Source organism: Ostrea edulis, chromosome 5, assembly GCF_947568905.1.
Source record: "Ostrea edulis chromosome 5, xbOstEdul1.1, whole genome shotgun sequence".
NCBI lineage: Eukaryota > Metazoa > Mollusca > Bivalvia > Ostreida > Ostreidae > Ostrea > Ostrea edulis.
The window spans coordinates 66,826,282-66,847,317 of record NC_079168.1 but is presented as its reverse complement, the minus strand read 5'-3'; the positions used below and the strand labels follow the sequence as shown (position 1 = coordinate 66,847,317).

Here is a 21,036-nt window from a genome sequence, read left to right as displayed (position 1 = left end):
TCTAGAAAGAGGGGTTGTAATATATAGATTTCAGAGAAAAAAGATTGCAAAAATGTGCACTTATATGACCTTTGACCCCGTATACCTCTTTGAGGTCATGGGATACCTTGACAAACTTTATAAGAAATTGTTCCCTGTCCAATTCCTAACAAAATTATATGTCATATGCCTACCCCAAATCGTGATACATGCAGATTTAAATCGATGTAAAAATATTGTCATTTAGTCTTTAAAAACCTCTAAAATGTGCCGGTAGAGAAAGGGTTAAAGAAATAAGCTTGTTCCGCTCTACGTGGGCACTGACATTAAATATTCTCAATCTCTCAGCAACCAGTAAATAAATGGAATTTTAAGCTTCCTAAGATATTGTCTTATTCAGCGTCCAATATACAAGTCACCAATAGAAATTTTCTCATAATTGCCATAGTTACATGAAAGAATATATATCAGAGGTATATTTCTTGTAGTGAAAGTTTTATATTTGAAATTAAATGAAAATAGAAAAAATAGAGCGGCCAAAAACCCTCCACCTGATCTCTTTCTCTGATGGACATTCAACGAAGAACGAGCATGTTATGACCAGGAAATTATTGTCATTTCAATAAAGTTGATAATAAATATGCTGTTCTTGATACGTGTGCAATAGGCAGAAAATTCTTAATGGAATCTCAATACACGTATATCATTACGAAATAAACCACGCCCATTTTCCTTACCTTTTACGGTATCCTTAGCAACAAGTAGTCTATGATTGTTGCAGTTCTAAACGCCCAAACAAACTACTATAAAAGCTGTAAGCATGCATAATCAACTGGAATTGTAAACATTTAATCGAGATGAAAGCCTCATATCTGAAATGTTCTATTGTTGGCGATGCCCGCGTTGGCAAAACTCGCTTGACCAAAACCTTCATTGGCGAAAAAGAAGACGAACAGTATACTCCTACAATCTTTGAGAATTATTATGGTATGTAATCTTCTGTGTTGCATATTTTGAACATATTATTTCTTTACTGTCTTTGCATTACCTAGATAGGTAACCCTACTTACGGTGCTTGTTTCTTTCATTTTAGGCGAAACGGTTTGCAACGGAAAGAAAAGTTGTATTTCCATTTTTGATTTGCCGGGTCAGCATGACTTTGACCAGATGCGGAAATTTGCCTTCAAGGACAGTAACGTCATCGTCATCTGCTACGATGTTCAGAAAAGGAAATCTTTTGAAAACGCACAATCCGTATGGATTCCCGAAATTCGACAGTTTCTTGGAAAGTCCATTCCAATCGTTCTTGTAGGGATTCTGTCGATGGGAAAACAAACCAGAAGCGTCTCCAGAAGAGAAGCCATCAAACTCACCTCCCAAATGCTGCTCCATGACTACTTTGAGGTTTACTGTGAAGATAAAGTTGAGGTATCCTGTTTGTTTTCGTGTATTGCAACTATTGCGAAGACCACAGAGAAGCGAAATTCATCATTCTTTCGACGTATCTTCATTAAATGAAGTTTGCGCTTAAACTGTAAACCCAGTTGATATGATCAGCGCCCTTTTCAAAAGTTAAACCCAGGTGTGAGCTGGTCGTCTGAGAACTATGTGTAGATAGGGTCTTGGGGGAGGTAACCACATCTCTCCTGAGATACTTAACCTTGCTAGACTATTAAAGGTCTTAAAACGAAATAAGACCACTGTCAAAGACTTGTACACTTGTGTATGATTGCGACTATCACATCACATGTGACATTGAGGTATGAAGAAACTGCGATCAGAATATTTCTTATTGTTTCTGTATGATAACTTCTTGCTACATTGTAATAGCATGTATAAAAGTTTTGAATAAAGACTTTAAAATCAATTTGAATACATGCTTTATTTCTTTTATCAATGCGTTTTTAGCTGAGTTGCAACGAAGTTGAACTCGGCTATTGGTTTGGTGATGCGGGCGGTTGGGCGTCAACAATTGGTTTCCGGATGATAACTCGAAAAGTTTACAATCTAATCAAGTGAAACTTTGATATATTGTTGGGTACCAGGTAAGGAAGACCCCTATTGATTTTGGAGGAAAAAAGGTCAAGGTCACAGTAACCGAATATAGAATGAAAATTTCAGAAATATTTGGTTTCCGGATTATAACTCAGAAAGTTTAAATCCGAATCAAATGATACTTAAAGATATTGTTATGTACCAGGTAAGGAAGACCCCTATTGATTTTGGAGGAAATAGGTCAAAGGTCAATGTCACAGTGACCAAAAATAGATTTGAAATTCCGAAAGATTTTGGTTTCCCGAGGATAATTCAAATTTTTTTTAATTTGAATCAAATGAAACTTGGATATATTGTTGGATACCAGCAAAACAAGGCCCCTATTGATTTTGGAGAGCAAAGGTCAAGGTCACAGTGACCGAAAATAGATTGAAAACTTCAGACAAATATGGTTTCTGGACAGTAACTCGAAAAGTTTAAAACTGAAATTAGTTCTTCAGAATTATAAATATGCCATATCATACCCGACTTTACAATGTATCTCATACAACTCGGCTCATGCACCCCTGGGTGCATATATTGATGTTATGTTTATACGTTCATCGTGATATGGTACAGTGATGTCTGTACGTCCGTCCGTCCGTCTGCCTATCCGTCCGTTCGGGATTCATTTTTCTTGTCACATATCAAGCTGAAACCTGCTATGTAGCTTTTTTGTGGATCACTCTAGATCATGTTGCAATTTTGATCCATATCGACCTCTCTTGCAGGAGTTTTGCTCCTTTTATGAAACTTATTGTTATATGGAGGGTATATAAATTGCCGGGTTAAATTTTCCCACAATTTTCAAGTGAGGACCATCTTATTTTACAGAGTGTTTGTATGGGTATGGCAATGATTTTGATTTTCTTCATTTTTATTTTTTTTTTTTTGGCGAAAATTACAATTTGTAGCTAGGGTCTTGGTAAATAACTTGAAGATCTACATAGTGCAAGGATTTTGATTCTCAACAATTTTTAATGTCCTTTGATGTTTTAAATATATACAGGTTATTGAACTTGGTAAAATTTGGGGAAATATCTTACACAGAAAACTTTTGGCTTGTGTACCTACATGTACCTTTTGTCACAGTTTAGGTTAAGACCCTTTGTTTATACAATGCAGAGAAGGTATACCAGCCTGATGATGGCTAATAGTATCTAAAGCAAAGTTCTATAAATCATTCCTATCTAAACACTAAAATAAGCCAAATTTATCACCTCGCGGAAAAAACGCTAAACAAATTTATTTCAAAATGTTACTAGTGTTAACGGTCAAAATAAAACCAAATATAGCAATGAGCGCCGTCGGTAGGTGGCGCTGGCGGCAACATTCCCCGCAATCGCAAAAAGTTGACCTCACTGCGCTAGGTACTTTTCCCCACTTTGGATAATAGAGCCCGAGGTTTAAATACTAAAGTATTAACGTGAAACGAAAGTAAGGAGTTCAAAGTTTACATATATGGTGATATAGAAAGCATGTCGTACGAAATGACATTTTGTCAGTATTTTGAAGTGAGAAAATAAATAGCAAGATCAAAAATGTGCTATATACGCAGACTTTACGGTGATATTTAAATGATTCGAACTCCCTTTTTCTTTCAACAACACTGAGGTAATATGCATGTATATGTCCGGAGAATGTGGTAAAATATTTTTTTCAACCTGTTGGGTAGAATTTACAAGAACGATAACTCTAATATTTGTAAACGAAAGAAAAGGGAAATAAATCATGTGTACTTCATTGTCCGCAATAAATCGCCGATATATGTGAATCAATGAAGTTTCCTGTTATCAAATTGTTGTGTTTATTTTAAAATATATATAATTATCCTAGATTTTGTACTTCACTTTGCAAATTGATACTGTACCGTCAGTAGGTGACGCTCGCGGCATAAACAAAAGTTTTGGGGTACCGTCTTGGCTGAAGCCACAAGCGGTGTCCAGGGCAGAGCCCTGGTGGGGATGGGGGGGGGGGGGGTTAAAGGTTCAATAATATAGCAAGACCGACCAGCCCATCTTTGTTCCAATGCTTTAAGACGTCTCATTGCAGAAAATTATCTTTCGCAAGGCACAGAAGCAACTGACATGCTACTTTCCCGCATGTATAACTGCTTTTGTAAAATCTTATAATCTTTTCTATCAAGGATATTGCTAAAGAACAATTAAGATATACTTTCCTGCATAAAATTAAGAGGAAGGATACAAAAAGCTGTACATTTTGTAAATTGGAAGAAGAAACATTGGAACACCTCTTCTGGGAATGTGTAAATGTTCAATCTTTTTTAGATACTTTGGAAACATATGTTGAAGAAAATACAAATCTACAGTTATCTATTACAAAAAGAAACTTTTTGCTGGGTTTTCTTGATTCAAACAAATATATTCAAAACACACTTTTTTTGTGGTTAAAGTACTACATATATACAGACCCTGAAACGTGCTACTACACCAGTTGCACGGTACGATTCGGTACGCTTTATGAACGGTACGGTTCGTTTTCTGAACGGTACGGTTCGTTTCTTGAACGGTACGGTTCGTTTCTTGCACGGTACGGTACGCTTCTTGAACGGTACGGTTCGCTTCTTGCACGGTACGGTTTGCTAAAAATAGCTGCACGCTTTGTGAACGGTTTGCACGTTTTATTAATGAGGTGGGCGTGTCCTGAACGCTTTGACTTCGTATAAATTGTACGTTTCGATAGTTTGTTTTCACTCGATCGGTCTTATTCGGCTCTTTGATTATCGGCTGCAGGATTTGTGGTTGTGTTAGAATGTGCACATGGGGAAATGAGACGTTATTTTTGATTGCTTCGATGGAATAATTCCATATTGATAACGTATATAAAAGTTATGAATAAAAGTTTTTAGAATTTGCTTAAGTCTAAGTCTTAATGGTTGTTATTACGTTTCAATTTGTTTTTCATCAGACATTTATTAATTTACGATTTTATAAAAAGTTGTTACATGAACTGCTCCCCGACATGGGCGTGCGTAAGTGTAAAAACAAAGCGTATTTAGTTTCCGGATATAAATTACAGTGCCTAAATTGGAAAATTTTTTAAGAAGAAGTGAATTTTGTTTTGAATACACTAAAGTCGCAAATGACACAATGATTATTTTCTGCACTTCACATTTATTGTGATTTATCATCGGCATTATGAAAGATCCAGGATATCTACACGTGAAGTTTGTACGTCCTTTTTTGTCAGCATTCAGTCATTCATAATTAATAATGTTAGATATCTGTTGCATTTGTCTTTGAATCAAATAAAATGATGATAATACATATATATTCCTATCCTTTATCACGCGAAGTCCGATTTTCATTTCCCTGACTTTATTTTTGATCACTGAAAATTGAATTAAAAAAAATTAACAGAAAAGTAAGGCAAGTGTATAGTTTGCAATAAAAATGTTTCATATACCTTTTCTATATATTGTTGAAATACTTGAAAATGCTGAAATGAATAATTTTTTGCGGCCGATTTGATGCTTTGCATCAATTTAACTTGTTTACATTCTTTTACACATGTATGTATCTATTTATTTCTCTGTCGATGTAATTAAAAATTGTTTATTAGTGTATATAATAAATCCGCCAATCTACATCTATCTATATGGGTCGTTATCAATGTAGAAGAGAAAAAGATATGTCAAAATTATTGCTAATAAAGTAATGAAAATATTACAGTGTAGAACGTGACAATTTTTCTAATCGGTCTAGAAATTTCTCATATGATTCAGACACTGTACGTAGGAAAGTACATATTGAATACATTAACGCTACAAATATCAATTTCATCTTCTTACGGCAAGCCCTGTGCCATACGTGTAGTAGCATTATCAGGGACGTCGACGTCCCTGATTATATGAAGAAATTAAATAGGCTACTTGTAAGTACTATTACAGTATTGTAGTTAACTTCACCCTTGAATTTAAAAGAATTGATTGAAACAGAAATTCCGTTAAAACAACGAAATGCCCCTTGGTTCACTCTTTAAAAGTCTGCAAGTGAAATATACATCCACAGTACACAGGACTGGCTGCAGAAGCATGCATGCAAAATCCGTGCAGTGATCTGACGTCTATTTCTGTTAACAGTTCATAGTATAAAACGAATTTTTATGCATAATTCAGTCAAAACTTGGGTACTTGTTGATAACATACATACACATATATGCACTGAAACAATGTGACATTTACGGAAAGTAATTTTTAAAAAAAAAAGAGAATATCAAAGATGTTTTAAGCATCTCGGTGATTTTCACAGTTGATAACCCAGATGTTTGAGGATAATGCTTCGAATAGCCAGCGATAGTCTACGACCTCCTTTCCCATCGGGCGCCATTGTGAAAATAATATACTGTGGCTGAAAAAGTGGGTCACGTGACATAAATTGCACGCTTTCTGCACGGTACGGTACGCTTTCGGGCTTTTGGGGGCGGGGTTTGCATAATATTATCCTGCACGCTTTCTGAACGGTACGGTTCGTTTCTTGAACGGTACGGTTCGTTTCTTGCACGGTACGGTACGCTTCTTGAACGGTACGGTTCGTTTTTTGCACGGTACGGTACGTTTCTTGAACGGTAAGGTTCGTTTCTTGCACGGAACGGTTCGGTTCGTTTTTAAGGTGTAGTAGCACGTTTCAGGGTCTGTACCATGAGGTGTACAGAAAAGACATTAAGTATAGTAGTAGCGATATCTCATTTGAAAAAGAACTATGAAACCTTGAAATACATCTTCTATAAAAATGGTGAAAAAACAAAATTTGACACAACCTGGAATGGATGGAACCTTTTATTCAATTGAAACAGCCTTTTGATATATATATATTCTCTCTCTCTCTCTCTCTCTCTCTCTCTCTCTCTCTCTCTCTCTCTCATAATTTTTTCTTTTTCTGTAACTTGAAGATTGATGCATATGCCACTTGTGTTGATATTACAGAATAGAAGAAAATAAAGATTTATAAAAAAAAAAAAAAACAATTAAGATATACATATGTAATTGAAACAATGATATTTGTGTAGAATTTCATACAAAAATACTATCATTTTCCTCGTCCGGTAGCTAAACTTACCAAGCGTAGGTATGTTAGGTGGGTTTTTTTTTAGCGTTTTGAAGCAATATCGATACTTATTTTCAATAAAATAAAGTCATATTCACATTCTGCGCACCCCAAAAAGGTAAAATAGGCATCAAGTTAATTTCTGTTTGGTATATTTTCAGAATATTACTTGAGGTCAAATATTTACACAAGTCAGAAAAACAGCTCCATGGAAATGAGGGTACTCGTGTTTGCCTGTCAGTTGTGATGCAGGGAAAAGATATATTTTAAAATGCTTATTGATTGTGAAATCAGCACATTTAAATTAAGTGGAATATTGATTAAAATGTTGAAAAAATATTGTTTTTAAAAATCTCTCCCTGTCGCTACCAAATAGAAAGACATTCAAAGATTTAAACACAATATGTTTACTAGTGAAAGAAAAATTATATCAATTAACAAATTACTTACAATAGGTATACAATATTAGTGTCCGATGCAGATTTAATGCCGAGCTGAATTCCCACAAGAGAATGTAAAGGTGAATTTAACGAACAGTGATCAATCTCATAGATCCTATAAGGAATACGAAATAAAGAGTTGGGCAAAAATGAACCTCTGGATATACCAGAGTTGGGATCAGTTACCTAGGAGAAGTAAGCATCCTCTGTTGACCGGTCACACCCGGTGAGAGTCCTATATCTTGATTAGGTAAATGGAGTTATCTGTAGTCTGAATCAGTGTGCCAAGAACGGCCTAAGAATCAGTACGAAACAAGTCAAAAAGCATTTCACCCAATGATAGATTGTATTCGTTTCAGCAGGTAAAACGTCACAATATCATAAATTACATCGTATGAGCGTCTTCGCATCGGCTGCCATGTAACTAATCCATTCATTTGCCATCTTCAATTTGCATGATTTGTAGCTTCCAATATTATTCGAAAGTTTCCTTCCGGATGGTGAGTAAAAAAAGTTTTTATCGTACATGTTTACAAATATGTAAACAACTTCGTGTGTTTTTAGGTATGGAAACCACTAAGCATTATAGTTCTGATGTTTATTAATATAGAAACAACTACATGTGTTATAATTATATAAACAACTAAGCATATCATTTCGGTTTTCTATCGTGTATAACTATATGCTTATCATTTTGTAAACATTTATATAAATATTGTGGCATGCATGCACAGGCATATATATATATATATATATATATATATATATATATATATATAATTCAATAAAAAAAAGCAGGAAAATATACAGTTCCAAAATATATTTAAATCACTAGCGCTTTCTGGATTTTAACATCCATCCTCAGGTGAATACAAATTAAGGTAGACATTGATAAATAAGTAGAGAGCAATATACAAATAGAGCTATAACATTTTTATTGTAAAAAGGATCATAACTTGTCATATATGGTTTCAAACAACCTTTCACATAATTGTATATTACACATCAATTTCAAGTTCAGCAATCATTGTTAACATGCAACAACATTACTTCAACAAAGCTACATTGGCCTATCACCTTAAAATAGTGCACAATATTTGCACACAGGGTCATACTTTTGCTTTAGCTGCAAAAAAATTACCCATCAAATTTCTTATTTTATTTCATTAAGTGGTTAGTCTATTAGTAAGTTAAATATAAGAAAAAAATTATACACCATAATGGGGTTCAATATGGAACTAGCAAAAAATTCCTAACCCCACCCCCTTTTTACAAGCTACACATTTTCGTAAGAAAAAGGATTATTAAAAGATGTTGTAAACAATCCATCAAAAAAAGCTTGCTGAAATTCGAAGATTCTTTGTAATACCTTTTTAAAATTAATAAATATAATACAGAAAGTATGTATTTCAAATTTTAGCTTATACTCTGTTGTAGTTCTCGTTGTTGACCTTTGTGCACTTACACTCAGAATATAACTTTATCATACGTCATCACATTTGATGATTTATTAGAGTTTTCCCACATAAAAATCCCCACAAAAAATAGAAATACAATTTATATTTGTTAAAACAAATGTCTCCATTACATCCCAACCCCTTTAATATACTGCATGGTATGGAGGAGAAAGAATGAGCAGGAACATAGACATCATGAATTGCACTCGGCGCATTGAGAAGAAGGATTTAGCCAGCAGAGATAAACTACTGACTTTTTAATAACTTAAAATGTTTAAGCATTCGATCCCAAATTACCTCTGAGAATTGAACATGACAATAAGAAGGTTTCTATAAGCTATTTCAGGGGCGGATCGGGAACTGTATGAGGCAAGGGTCTAAAAGTAATTCAATAAATCAAAACGTTTTTTCAGACATTTATTTCTCAGAGAGTGGAGGGAATTATTGCTTCTTTTATCGTATACATTTTTCTAAACAATATACCACGATTTACCTTAAACTTGAAAATTTTAGGGGGGCTCGCGCCGGTCATATCCGAGGACCCGTGACATTCACACCTGATGCCGAGCGTTTGGCAATGGAACTTCCATTACCTGTTTTAACGGCTTAGGTCTGTCGCGGCCGGGAGTCGAACCCCGCCCTTCTGCATGCGGGGCGAATGCTCTAACCTCTAGACCACCACCGTGGTTCGACCCATGGATCTCGAGGTCCATATCAGCTATCTTGCTCTCACAAATATATATGTATCTTCATAAGTTTATGAGTCCTACTTGTAGTCTCACATTGAAACAAAAACTCGCTATTGGATAACTCAGAATGCATGCATACTGCATTATCTATTTCTAATTTCTCCCAGTTCACGGTATATATGCACTGAATGTGTTGGTTGGTTGGGGGGGGGGGGGGTAGAAAATGAGAAATTCAAACACATTGATTAAAAGTTATAAAATTGGTATTTTATTTTCATTTAGAAATGTTTACTGATTTTGATATATCAAAAACTTAGAATAATCAACAATGACACTTCATCTATAATTATGCAATATTATTGTCTTTAAGAAAGACATATAATAGTATACATGAGTATATGTACTTGTTTTCAATTAAATTCACACTTTAGTATGTTGCACAATATATCTGGGCTCACAAATACATTATTGATTCTATCCAAGTCCCACATTGTGCAGAAGTTCTTGAATTTTCTCTGTAACCTGTAAAGTTGTGGGGTCCAGGGGATATGACATCGTCAATGTAAATGAAGTACCTGTTAAAATATATTCTGTATATTCAAATATTGAAGAAAAAAAGATGAATATGATTATTTAATATACTAAGAATTGTCTTTACAAATGTCTGGTGTTAAAGTAAAAAAAAAATTATCTTAGAAAATACTGTACCTTTCTTGCTGATTTTCAAGGCAAAATGCTGTTGAAGTTGTTGACTCGAAGCCCATTTCAACTTGCACTGGTCCTTAGGATGACACTTAGGGAAAAAATCATCATAATTAATATTTGCACAGTCAGTATTAATCATTAATTTTATTATATAGCTAATAAATAGTCTATTATAAAATCTGCGTAAAATCTAGAGAATGTTGGCGTTCAATATCCTGAGAATTTATTGAACGCTAACTTTGCATTGCGTAAATTGTATGCGCCCGAAACATTCCGAGTATGAGCGTTCAATATTGACGTTACCGTAACGACATAAACAAGCCAAAATGGCAGACGGCGTTCCTCCGAATCTGACAGAGCCGGTATTTGATATTTACTTAAGCAAATTTTTACTGTACATAAATTATAATGTCCCCATTCACAAAATCACTTTGCTTCATGCATTAATGACGGGTTAAATATTGAACAGTTAAGAAATGCATGCCGATATTGCACACCTTCACCTTAGATGCCAATATTGATGAACTCTCGTCTATTTTGGAGTATTTTGAGTGAAAAGGGATATAATTTAACAACTAAATACTGTAGCTATATAATAAAAGGGTTATTGAACTTATATAGGTGAATATTGGCACTCGTTGGCTGTCAAAATGCACTCGCAAGCTCATGCATTTTCACAGCCAACTCGTGCCAATATTCACCAATATAAGACACTGTCAATTTTAAAATTGTGTGTCTCAATGCATCTTCAGTGAACTTTAAAATACTGATATATTGAAAATTACATTCATTATGTTAATTTTTAAAATCTTGTCTGAAATCAGTATTACATATGTAACACTATGTTAAATGTGTGCAGTGCAGCAATGTGAACTCTTGCAGTAGTAGTACATCTGAATGATTGTTATTTACTTTATATTGTTATAGCTAACTTCTATTTAAACTGTACATACCCCATACACACACACCCTCCCTTAATGAGGTGAATAAACATCATGATTATCATATTGCAATATGAGATGACAGATATGTTTTCATACGATAAACTGCCAGTTCATTCTAATAATATCAAAACAAGTCAATTCTAGATTTATCAGACATGTCTCCTTTACCAAGTGTGGGTCAAGAGAAGGACATACATATCTTATGTTCATACAATACACACATTTGCCTATGAGAGGGATTGTGATTTTACAAAATATTAATATTTTAAATTGTAGACTTGCATGCTTGTGTGAAACATGAAACCCCAGATTTGAAATATCTCTTAGGTCAATGAAATTTCAAGATATTATAAGTACTATCATGTATACCAAATAGAAATTTAGTGCAACACCCCACCACCCCCCAAAAAAAAACTTGGGAGAGCCCTATTTTTTTAAATGTGGCATATACATGATATTCATTTACAATTACATGAGCATGTAGGAGTTGTATTTTGGGCACATATGGAATACATAAATGCAAAGAAAATGAAACATCTCCAAGTTGTGTGTTTATAGATGTTATTATAAAATCACGTTGTGAAATAGCAGAGGAAAAGTGGGTTGAATACAAATTTAATTTGCCATATTTTTTCACTTACCAAACGAAATTATAACCTCGTTGTCCACGTTGAATGCATCCATCGAATCCCTCTTCTCAGAAGAAACTTTGTTTAAACTCTCAATGACTACATAAACAGTATTGAAACTCGCAGCACTCGGAGTCGGACATCACGATCACGCTACATCAACAACTTTGTAAAATTGTTTACGTAGCGCAGCTATGCATGGTCGTGAGGTAAAAAGTGCCATTCTGCACGGACGAAACATTTGGTCCACTATTATTACATTGACGTATTCCTAATCTAAACTATGGCCAACTGTCTCTATCTTTCGTCGAGACGACCCCATCAATCATCGAGTCAGTCACAGCAACAACTTGTACTTTCGGAACCCCTTTATGTTTTTCAACTACTCTATGACGGTGTACGGAATTCCGGAAAATAAATTCACGTGAATATACACGATTTTTACTGATCACGTGGTTGCTATCCGTCTCTACCTCAAACTCCCTGTCGAGGCCTCATTACGTCACCTACGAATAGACCTCTCCTATGTGACGCACCACAGTATACAGATTTGTATATTGTGAGTCCGCGATTATCACGCAGACAAATTACACTAAAGAAGTAGTTCGCAGTTAAAAGTTTGAAGATATTAATATTAAGAGCATTAATGTAAAAGTATGGATTTTATTTTAAACATAAAATGATCAAAAGATCATTAAAAAGTAGGGAGACTCTGTTCAAATTATTGTGTAAAGTAATGAACTTGATGTTTACGTTCTTGTTTTGAAAGTTGTTTACGTTTGACGTTATGTGTTTTCGTCATTCTACAGTGACGTTACAGTATACGTGGCCTAAGAAATCGCTATCCCATAATGCCTAAGTGGAAGAGTTTGGTTTGTGAGCAAACGAACTCTGGTGGAAGTTTGGTCTCTACCTTAATAATGAATAGAAAGTTGTTTATCTTAGAGACGTCTTATTGTGACGTCATGATAGTCTTTGCGAGGAGGGAATAGATACATGACGTCATAATACAAAAGTTCGGGAAAGGTGACTTGGACAAAATAAGCATGAACATTTACATGAACATTTACATGATAAAAGTTGATGAAATAAGAGGTTTAACAATTTCGAAGAAATGTTATATCGAAAAGTCGATGAGGAAATGAGTCAAGAGCTTGGACAAAATCTGAGGAATTCATGGAAAAGATATCTAGATGACTGTTTTATATTTTGGGAAAAATCCAAAGACCTGATCAAGTTTCACAATTTGTTGAATACGCTCAATCCAAATATCCAGTTAACCATGGAATACAGTGATACTTCGATTCCCTTTTTGGACATCAAGGTGATAAAACATGAAACCAACATCCTAACTGATATATTTTACAAAAAGACGGACACACACCAATATTTGAATTTCAAATCATGTCATCCTACACACACTAAAAGGAATATCCCGTACAATTTGGCCAGAAGGATTTGCACTATTGTTAAAGATGATAATACTAAAGACCAAAGACTGGCAGAATTGAAAATATTTCTTACTGCGCAGAATTATCCGGAAACACTCATTCTTTCAGCCATAAATGAAGCAAAGAAAATTCCACAGCATACACTTAGAACAACAAGAGAAAAAGAACACGATCCTTTCCTAATACCATTTATGACAACTTACAACCCAAAACATATAAATATCTTTCAGGAAGCTAAGAAGAATTTTACAGTTATCGAGCGTGATTTAGAACTTCAAAAAATTATTCCCAAATCCGACCTACTTCACAGCCAAAGACAACCATCCAACTTGAAAAAATTATTAACAAAAGCCAAATTCAATTCAACGCCTGAAAAATACGCAGTTTCTACATGTGGTGACTCAAGGTGTGGTACATGTCCCTTCCTAAAAACAGGACCTTCTATTACTTTTAAATGCGGAAAATATTTTACTGTAAATGATAACATGTCATGCAAGTCGAAAAACTTACTATACTGCATTATTTGCAACGGGTGTGGCGAGGAATATATTGGACAAACTGGAACACAACTAACAGCGAGGATGCGTGTCCATCGCCAACAAATTAACGATCCCAGTACAAGAAATATCCCATGCAGCGAACACTTTGACACCTGTGTTAGAGGCAACTACAGCGTATTTCCATTTTATAAACTTAAAACAGAATCAACATCCATGAGACTTGCTAAAGAAAATTATTTCATTAAACTGTTTTCTCCTAAACTAAACAAACTTTAATCAATGCATATATGAAACATTCTGATTGTTAAACCTCTTAATTCAACAACTTTTATCATGTAAATGTTCATGCTTATTTTGTCCAAGTCACCTTTCCCGAACTTTTGTATTATGACGTCATGTATCTATTCCCTCCTCGCAAAGACTATCATGACGTCATGACGTCACAATAGACGTCTCTAAGATAAACAACTTTGTATTCATTATTAATTTGTATTCACCTGAGGATGGATGTTAAGGTATTCCATGTATAATGAAAGGATAATGAACAGTTTTGAAGGATTTAGATCAACATAAATGTTTATTGTTAAATAATGATGAAAGTGAAGCAGATGAAATTCACATGACTGGTAAATGATTAGAAGCTGACCTTTTTGCACTTAAGACTTTTTTGAAGAGTTGTCTGCCCTTTGTAAAATCAAGAAAAATCTAATTTTCTAAAAATGTGTGTGGTCAATGATTAATTTTATTTCATATTTTCACTAAGAGAAAGTGTTTGTAACTTTCTACCAATAGATTTGTGTGAAAATATAATTTCTTTTTAAAATATTGTAATAAAACATGCATTTCCCATATACTTCAATGTTAAATCCTAGGTGAAATAAATCAAGCAGTAAACAAAATTTTGAAAATTCCTACGGTGGATTATTTTTATTTGATGAACCCTTCAAAATGATACCATGATTACAAAAATTCCACCATCCATTTATTAGATATGAAATATGGTCATTACACATTGAATACCTTAAAATCCAGAAAGCGCTAGTGATTTAAATATATTTTGGAACTGTATATTTTCCTGCTTTTTTTATTGAATTATTTTGACTGTGTGATATTAACTCTTTCTATTTGGATTATATATATATATATATATATATATATATACACACACACACACACACACGACACGAGTTTTATACACACCTCCGTGGAAAAACCACAGTGGAAAATCCACGGAGATACACCGTGTTCTCCGTGTTCCACGGTGTGTGTTATTTGCGAATACACACAGGTTCTAGGAGATTTGTTCTGGCCACGGGCGCCTTGCGGGAGATGTGAAAATGTGTCGCAGGCCAAATAATCAAGATAAGGATGGAATTTTAAGAAAAGAAAAAAAAATGTCAATATTTTCCCCTTGATACTTATATTGTTTTTCAGTATTTTGAGCCAATTCCAGCGACACCAAACACTATTATATAATACGCCGTTAGCTGGATAAAACATCCAAAGTCGGCACAGCAAAAGGTCACAACAACAATGGAGGAATTTCCTCAGGGCAACAGGCCATTGTCAGGAATACGGGACGTTTCGCACCCTAGGACGTTTCGTGCTAAGACGATTCGCCCCGAAAGACGATTCGCCCCGAAAGACGATTCGCCCCGAAAGACGATTCACCCCGAGACGTTTCGCCCTAGGACGATTCGTACTTCGATATTAAACTTACATTGGTGATTGTCTTCATTTTCTTTATTTATAGATTAATGTTTATAAATATCCATACTGATTAAAAAAAAAATAAGTTAATAGTCTATATGTTATAGAAATAATCAACCAGGTGGAATTATAATTATAGGGATGAACACTTTCAACGAACTAGGTAAGTGATCTAAGCGAGATTAAAGACAACTACCGCGATAGCGGTACCACTTCAAATATTAAGTTAATTGCATCTATAATTTGCGTTTGCCGGAATCGATAATAATTTGGAGATGCTCCAGATGTCATTTCCACGGAGAATATAATGAGGAGACTCCTTCCAATTATGAGATTCCGTTTATATAGATGTATTTTTTTTTTTTAGAAAAAAGTGGGGTTTATGGATCAAATTTTTGCATTGGCAGAAATATGAAAATTTCATATACAGTACCAGATACATTAATATAGATGATTTTAAAAATAGTGGTGTTGTGTTAAAAAAAATTGCATAGTGTTCTGTTTGAAAAAATATATTTCGCCGTACCAGATTAACATTTGAATTTGTTCCAAGTTGTAAATCTATTTCTCTGCGAGTGAATAAAAAAAGATTGCTTTTCTAAATAAGAGACCATGATTTCCTTAGATATACCCTCCTAAATCCGCTATCGGATATACATGAATAATTTCGATTAAGAAATATGAAAAATTGAATCTGTATTACTTAAACATGTGACCATAAATCCTATATAAAATGTTTAAGCTGCCCTGTCCAACCAGACTTGTATATCATTAAATATGAATGCTTTATATCAAAAAGAAACTTCAATCACACTCTTGAAAGTACTAATTAAAATCAAGATCTAATTTGATTGAGGATATTCGGCGTACATGGACTAGCATCATGCCTGTCTATATATGTTAACATTAAATGTAATCAGACAAAACTTCTTAAATATGTAGTTATATAGATAATAACCAAAGTAATTGGAAAATGTATGGGACGTTTCGCACCGCATATAGGGGCGAACCGTCCTAGTGCGAATCGTCTTAGTACGAAACGTCTTTCGGTGCGAAACGTCCCGTTACCATTGTCAGTAACCCCTGAAATTCTTAATTGAGGTTAAGTACCCATTTTCAGCTCGAACAATGGCAATTAAAGAGGCCTGTGCAAATGTTAGGATTTCCCTCTTGGTAAGTCAGCATTATAGATTGAACAATTATGTGTATGTGTACCTAATACATGTACATTAGCTGTAAATATATGTATTCATACATATTATAATATGGATGTATCCAAGTTTATTATAACTTTAAAGTAACATTTTATGAATGAAATACAAGTACTACTTAGGCTCCATTGTGATATTGAACTGTTAATGTTCTTTATAAACTTTACTTGCATCAAGTTTTGAATACTGCAATACATCTATGCAAAAATAAGTATGCATGAAGTATAATACTTTCACCATTAATCAAAGCACTTGTTAACCATGTTGTATATTTTATCAATGCAAGGTGAAGATAACGAACAGTGATTTGCCATTTTAGAATGTGATGCAAGGGATGGTTCGCTGCACCTCACAGTATGAATATTGGCATCAGATTCAAGGACAACAACACCTGACAGACACCCAATGCTGAGATTTGCTAGTGTGGATTCCTAGTGACACTCAAATAATTCACATTGACAAAGATGTATTATGATCAACAAACATTTTAAGCGTGATAGAGTTTAATTATCATAATAAAGTATTTTTGCAATCTAAAACACACACACATAACCAAATGTACATATACTTTATTTTGATATCAGTGGTGCATCTATCAAAGTTATGTAAGTACATGTATACTATTAAATAAACATTATAGACAGAGTTTTTCTACCCCAAGAAGTACAATGTGTCTAGATCTAAGATCATTTTCATTGTAATTTTCTTAAATGAGTTCAGATTGGTGCCAAAGTGTTATATAGAGATAAACTACACTACCCATCATAAATAAGTATATGCATAAGCTTTTTGCACATTTTGGCATAAAATGTATTCAATATAATGAAAAAGGGATGAATTCACTGTGTATAACTTTCAATTTATATCAGTAAAATAATCAGGTAAGGGTACAACTTCAATATATGTGCAACAATGATAGACATTCAATATTTTGGCATAGTCTGTTAAAATTGTGATATTGATTTAAGGTGAAAAATCAAAGGGTCTTACAAAGGTACACATAAAATACACAATAATATGTACAAGTAATTAGTTTGAAACGGTTTTCAAGTTCAGATTTGCATCATAAATATCTCTTTTAGAGAATTCAAAAATTCAGAAAATCAAGTATTTTATAAAAACAAATTAGGATTTAAAAAGTTAAAAGCATAACGTCTTCTATTAATATGTAAGAGTTATGTATTTTGTATCTATGATGTAACCAATTTTTTATACCCAAGAAACTTATTTTGGTGAAAGTGGGCAGTGTATACCTACAGTAGAACAACCGAATAAATATTTATAACTAAGAGTATAAGTAACTAAATGTTCACTCTTATAATGGTGTGTTGAAACCTGAAAGTTGTATCGCTTATCCTGACAATTCAAACACCTACGTATCGGGATTACATGTTTTAAAGGTGTGGTGGGCAGGTGTTAATTGGATTGTGAAACTTGTTAATTTATATACAATTTCAAGCAAGCAAGTGGGTGTGTTGAATATAAACAAACAGTAAAGGATAGGTATGAACGAATGAAGTTGTACATGTAGTTCAAAACTGTATACACTAGTCCCGTTCAATTCATCACTGCAACGTTAACAGCTTTGTCTTGCTTCAATAGATTACATATTTCATCTAGTACTATGATGTTCATTGCAAACTAAGGCTATAGTCCAGTCATTCTACGCCAGATTGTGCTGAACCTAGAACTAAAGTTATCATAATGTTTTGATTCACAGCTATCTTTTACATTTTGTCTTTATTCCTATATCTTACTGTTTCCTCGGAATCGGAATCTTCATTTGGGCTAAAACCGTTCACGAAAGTTGTGCCTCGACACTCGGTACATGCTATTGAGCATTCTAGTCCATGTTTTCTGCAGTTGCAACGTTTGGTATCACAACTGATTTTGCATCTACAATAAATAGTTTTTAAGAGTTCGTCAGGTGCAGGAAGCATGGTTGATCTTACAGGTAAACACATACTCCCTTCAATGGTCCACCCAAAGTCCGTCAAATTCATGTTTTCGTCATTACCAGTCCATTGTTTTATTTGATAGAATGCTCTAAGAGAATATTTTGTTGCATTTGACGTAACTAAGTCGTTAAAATAGGTAGTGACAGTTCCATTGCCAAACGGTCGGCATCAGGTGTGAATATCACGGGTCCTCGGAGATGACCATAAAACCCTCACTGCTCAATGGTCGTAATTACATGTACCGAGCAAAGGTCTAAAGTTGAAGCCCTTCACCGGTCTTGGTGACGTCTCCATATGGGTGAAAAATTCTCCCGAGAGACGTTAAACAACAAACAATCAATAAAAATTCTCTCATATATATATATATATATATATATATATATATATATATATATATATATATATATATCTGAAAAAGTTATTGTTATGCGGATTGCTACTCTGAAATTTTATTTAATGGCGCATTAAAGCATTTCATATCATTATAAAGTATGATCTCTCGTCATCAAAAGAGTGATACAATCTTTAAATTATCTTATACGATATTTTTGTTATGCAATTATATATCATATGAGATACTTTAACGAGCCAGATAAAATTTTGGTGTAGTGATCCACCATAAGGTATTACCTGTAAAGCTAAATTCTCAACAAAGAGAAGCACCACAACATACATGATAATTTTTATTTATACAATTGTATAGTACACATACCTTTTGTTACAGAATATAAATTGTAATTTGCATAATGTCCTGAAATTCTTGTCGGATACCCACGGCTGATCTCGTCTTTTACTCATCTGATGAGTAGAAGACGAGATCAGCCGTGGGTATCCGACAATGTGAATGCAGGGGCGTAGCTAGAACGAAATGATGTGCGTGCCAAAGGAGGCAGGAAGTCTGGAGGGTCATCTTAACCCCCTGCCTCTCGTGGGCCCTGGACGAAACCATAGTAGGAGCACAGGTGTAAAGTTCCAGAAGCTATTGGGGTTTAGCATTTTCTGTTGTCAAAATATGTATATAAAGTGAACAACGCCCGAGTTTGAAATCACTTAACAGAATTTCTAAGTTTTACTTTCTTGTTAAACAAGCGGTCGGTAGATTTTCTCTCTCAAAATTGCAACAAATAATTTATTGAATATCAAACAAAATAATATATAAATGTTTTGACATTCATTAAGAAGTACTTTCTCGAATAAAATGGAAAAAAACGTAAATAACGAAATTTCTCGGTATTTTTTGGTTAAACACGCGTTCCATAGATTTATTTTTCGTCTGCATCCCCCCCTCTGTCGGATTTCGAATTTTTTTGGTACGGAATACTTTTGATTATGATCGTTGAAGTTAAACTAGAATATCCTTGACCAAATATCATTTGAAATACGCCCAATATTGGTTAAAGACGGATAAATAACGGTTTTATATTACTTTAGTGCATTATGGGTAAGTAGCGTCTGTTATGCATGGATTTCGTGTTTATTTTATGTAAATAAAAGTTTATCAGTGCTGAATTATGAGGTATATCAACTAAGATATGAACTCTTTGTACATTTGTACATAAAATTATCAAAAAATTCATTTTCGACTGTTTTTAAACTATGGTTTCCATTGTCTTGCTATCTCCGGGAAAAAATTATAAAATTCGGAACTGGCTATGGCGGCCCAATGGCGTTATTTTCATTTAACAAAATTAGCAACATTTAAAAATTGTTATAACTTTACGTAGACAAAATATTTATGTGACGATTTTTGATGGGGTGTTCAAGGGATATAGTTCAAAGTTTTTACGCATTTATTTTTTCTGTTGCAATTTGTTCTGGGTCAATTAGTATTATGACTGGACTACTAGTTGTATTCGGCGCGCCCGCGCGTCAATCAAGGTCAATGTTTTCCAGTGACATTTTGATGTGGTAATGAGCTTGATTTTCTTTATTCTTTAGCTTTATCGCTTGTTTTTACGGAAACAACTTACGCGAATATTGAGCCCAATATAACGTTCGAGGAATGTTTCAAGCACTAAGCTTTTTTCAAAGTCAACAAAAATAATGGTACTTTGTATCTTTTAGCTATCTCTATATGTTTTTGTCTTAAACTGTTTATATTTATATGCGAAGTCACAATTTTAGGTGACATACATCACACAGTGGATTCCACTTTTATGACAAATTTTAAAATTATTTGCTATAAATAAAGAGTCACTCCCCATGCAGTGTGTTATAATAATCAGTCATCAAACTTTTATCAATTGCTATGTATATAATTCAT

The 21,036-nt window shown here is 34.0% G+C and overlaps 1 protein-coding gene and 1 long non-coding RNA gene across 2 annotated transcripts; one reads left to right on the top strand and one right to left on the bottom strand.

Moving 5' to 3' along the window:
- The first annotated feature begins 431 nt into the window (after nt 1-431).
- On the top strand, nt 432-1,497 carry LOC130054988 (ras-like GTP-binding protein RhoL). Its single transcript, XM_056166129.1, has 3 exons — nt 432-452; nt 837-966; nt 1,073-1,497. The coding sequence occupies exons 1-3, from the start codon at nt 432-434 to the stop codon at nt 1,495-1,497; spliced, it is 576 nt and encodes a 191-aa protein (XP_056022104.1).
- An 8,413-nt stretch (nt 1,498-9,910) lies between these two features.
- Nucleotides 9,911-12,409, bottom strand: LOC125650540 (uncharacterized). The gene is made up of 3 exons (XR_008803010.1): nt 11,956-12,409; nt 10,374-10,446; nt 9,911-10,240 (listed from the first exon to the last, which is right to left on the bottom strand). It is a non-coding gene; the product is annotated as an uncharacterized LOC125650540 (long non-coding RNA).
- Nucleotides 12,410-21,036: the final 8,627 nt, after the last annotated feature.

Coding starts and splice junctions, on each gene's coding strand:
- LOC130054988 (XM_056166129.1), top strand. CDS start 432: ATGAAAGAATATATATCAGAG. Junction 453..836: donor TGAAAGAATATATATCAGAG/GTATATTTCTTG, acceptor CATTTAATCGAG/ATGAAAGCCTCATATCTGAA. Junction 967..1,072: donor AATCTTTGAGAATTATTATG/GTATGTAATCTT, acceptor CTTTCATTTTAG/GCGAAACGGTTTGCAACGGA.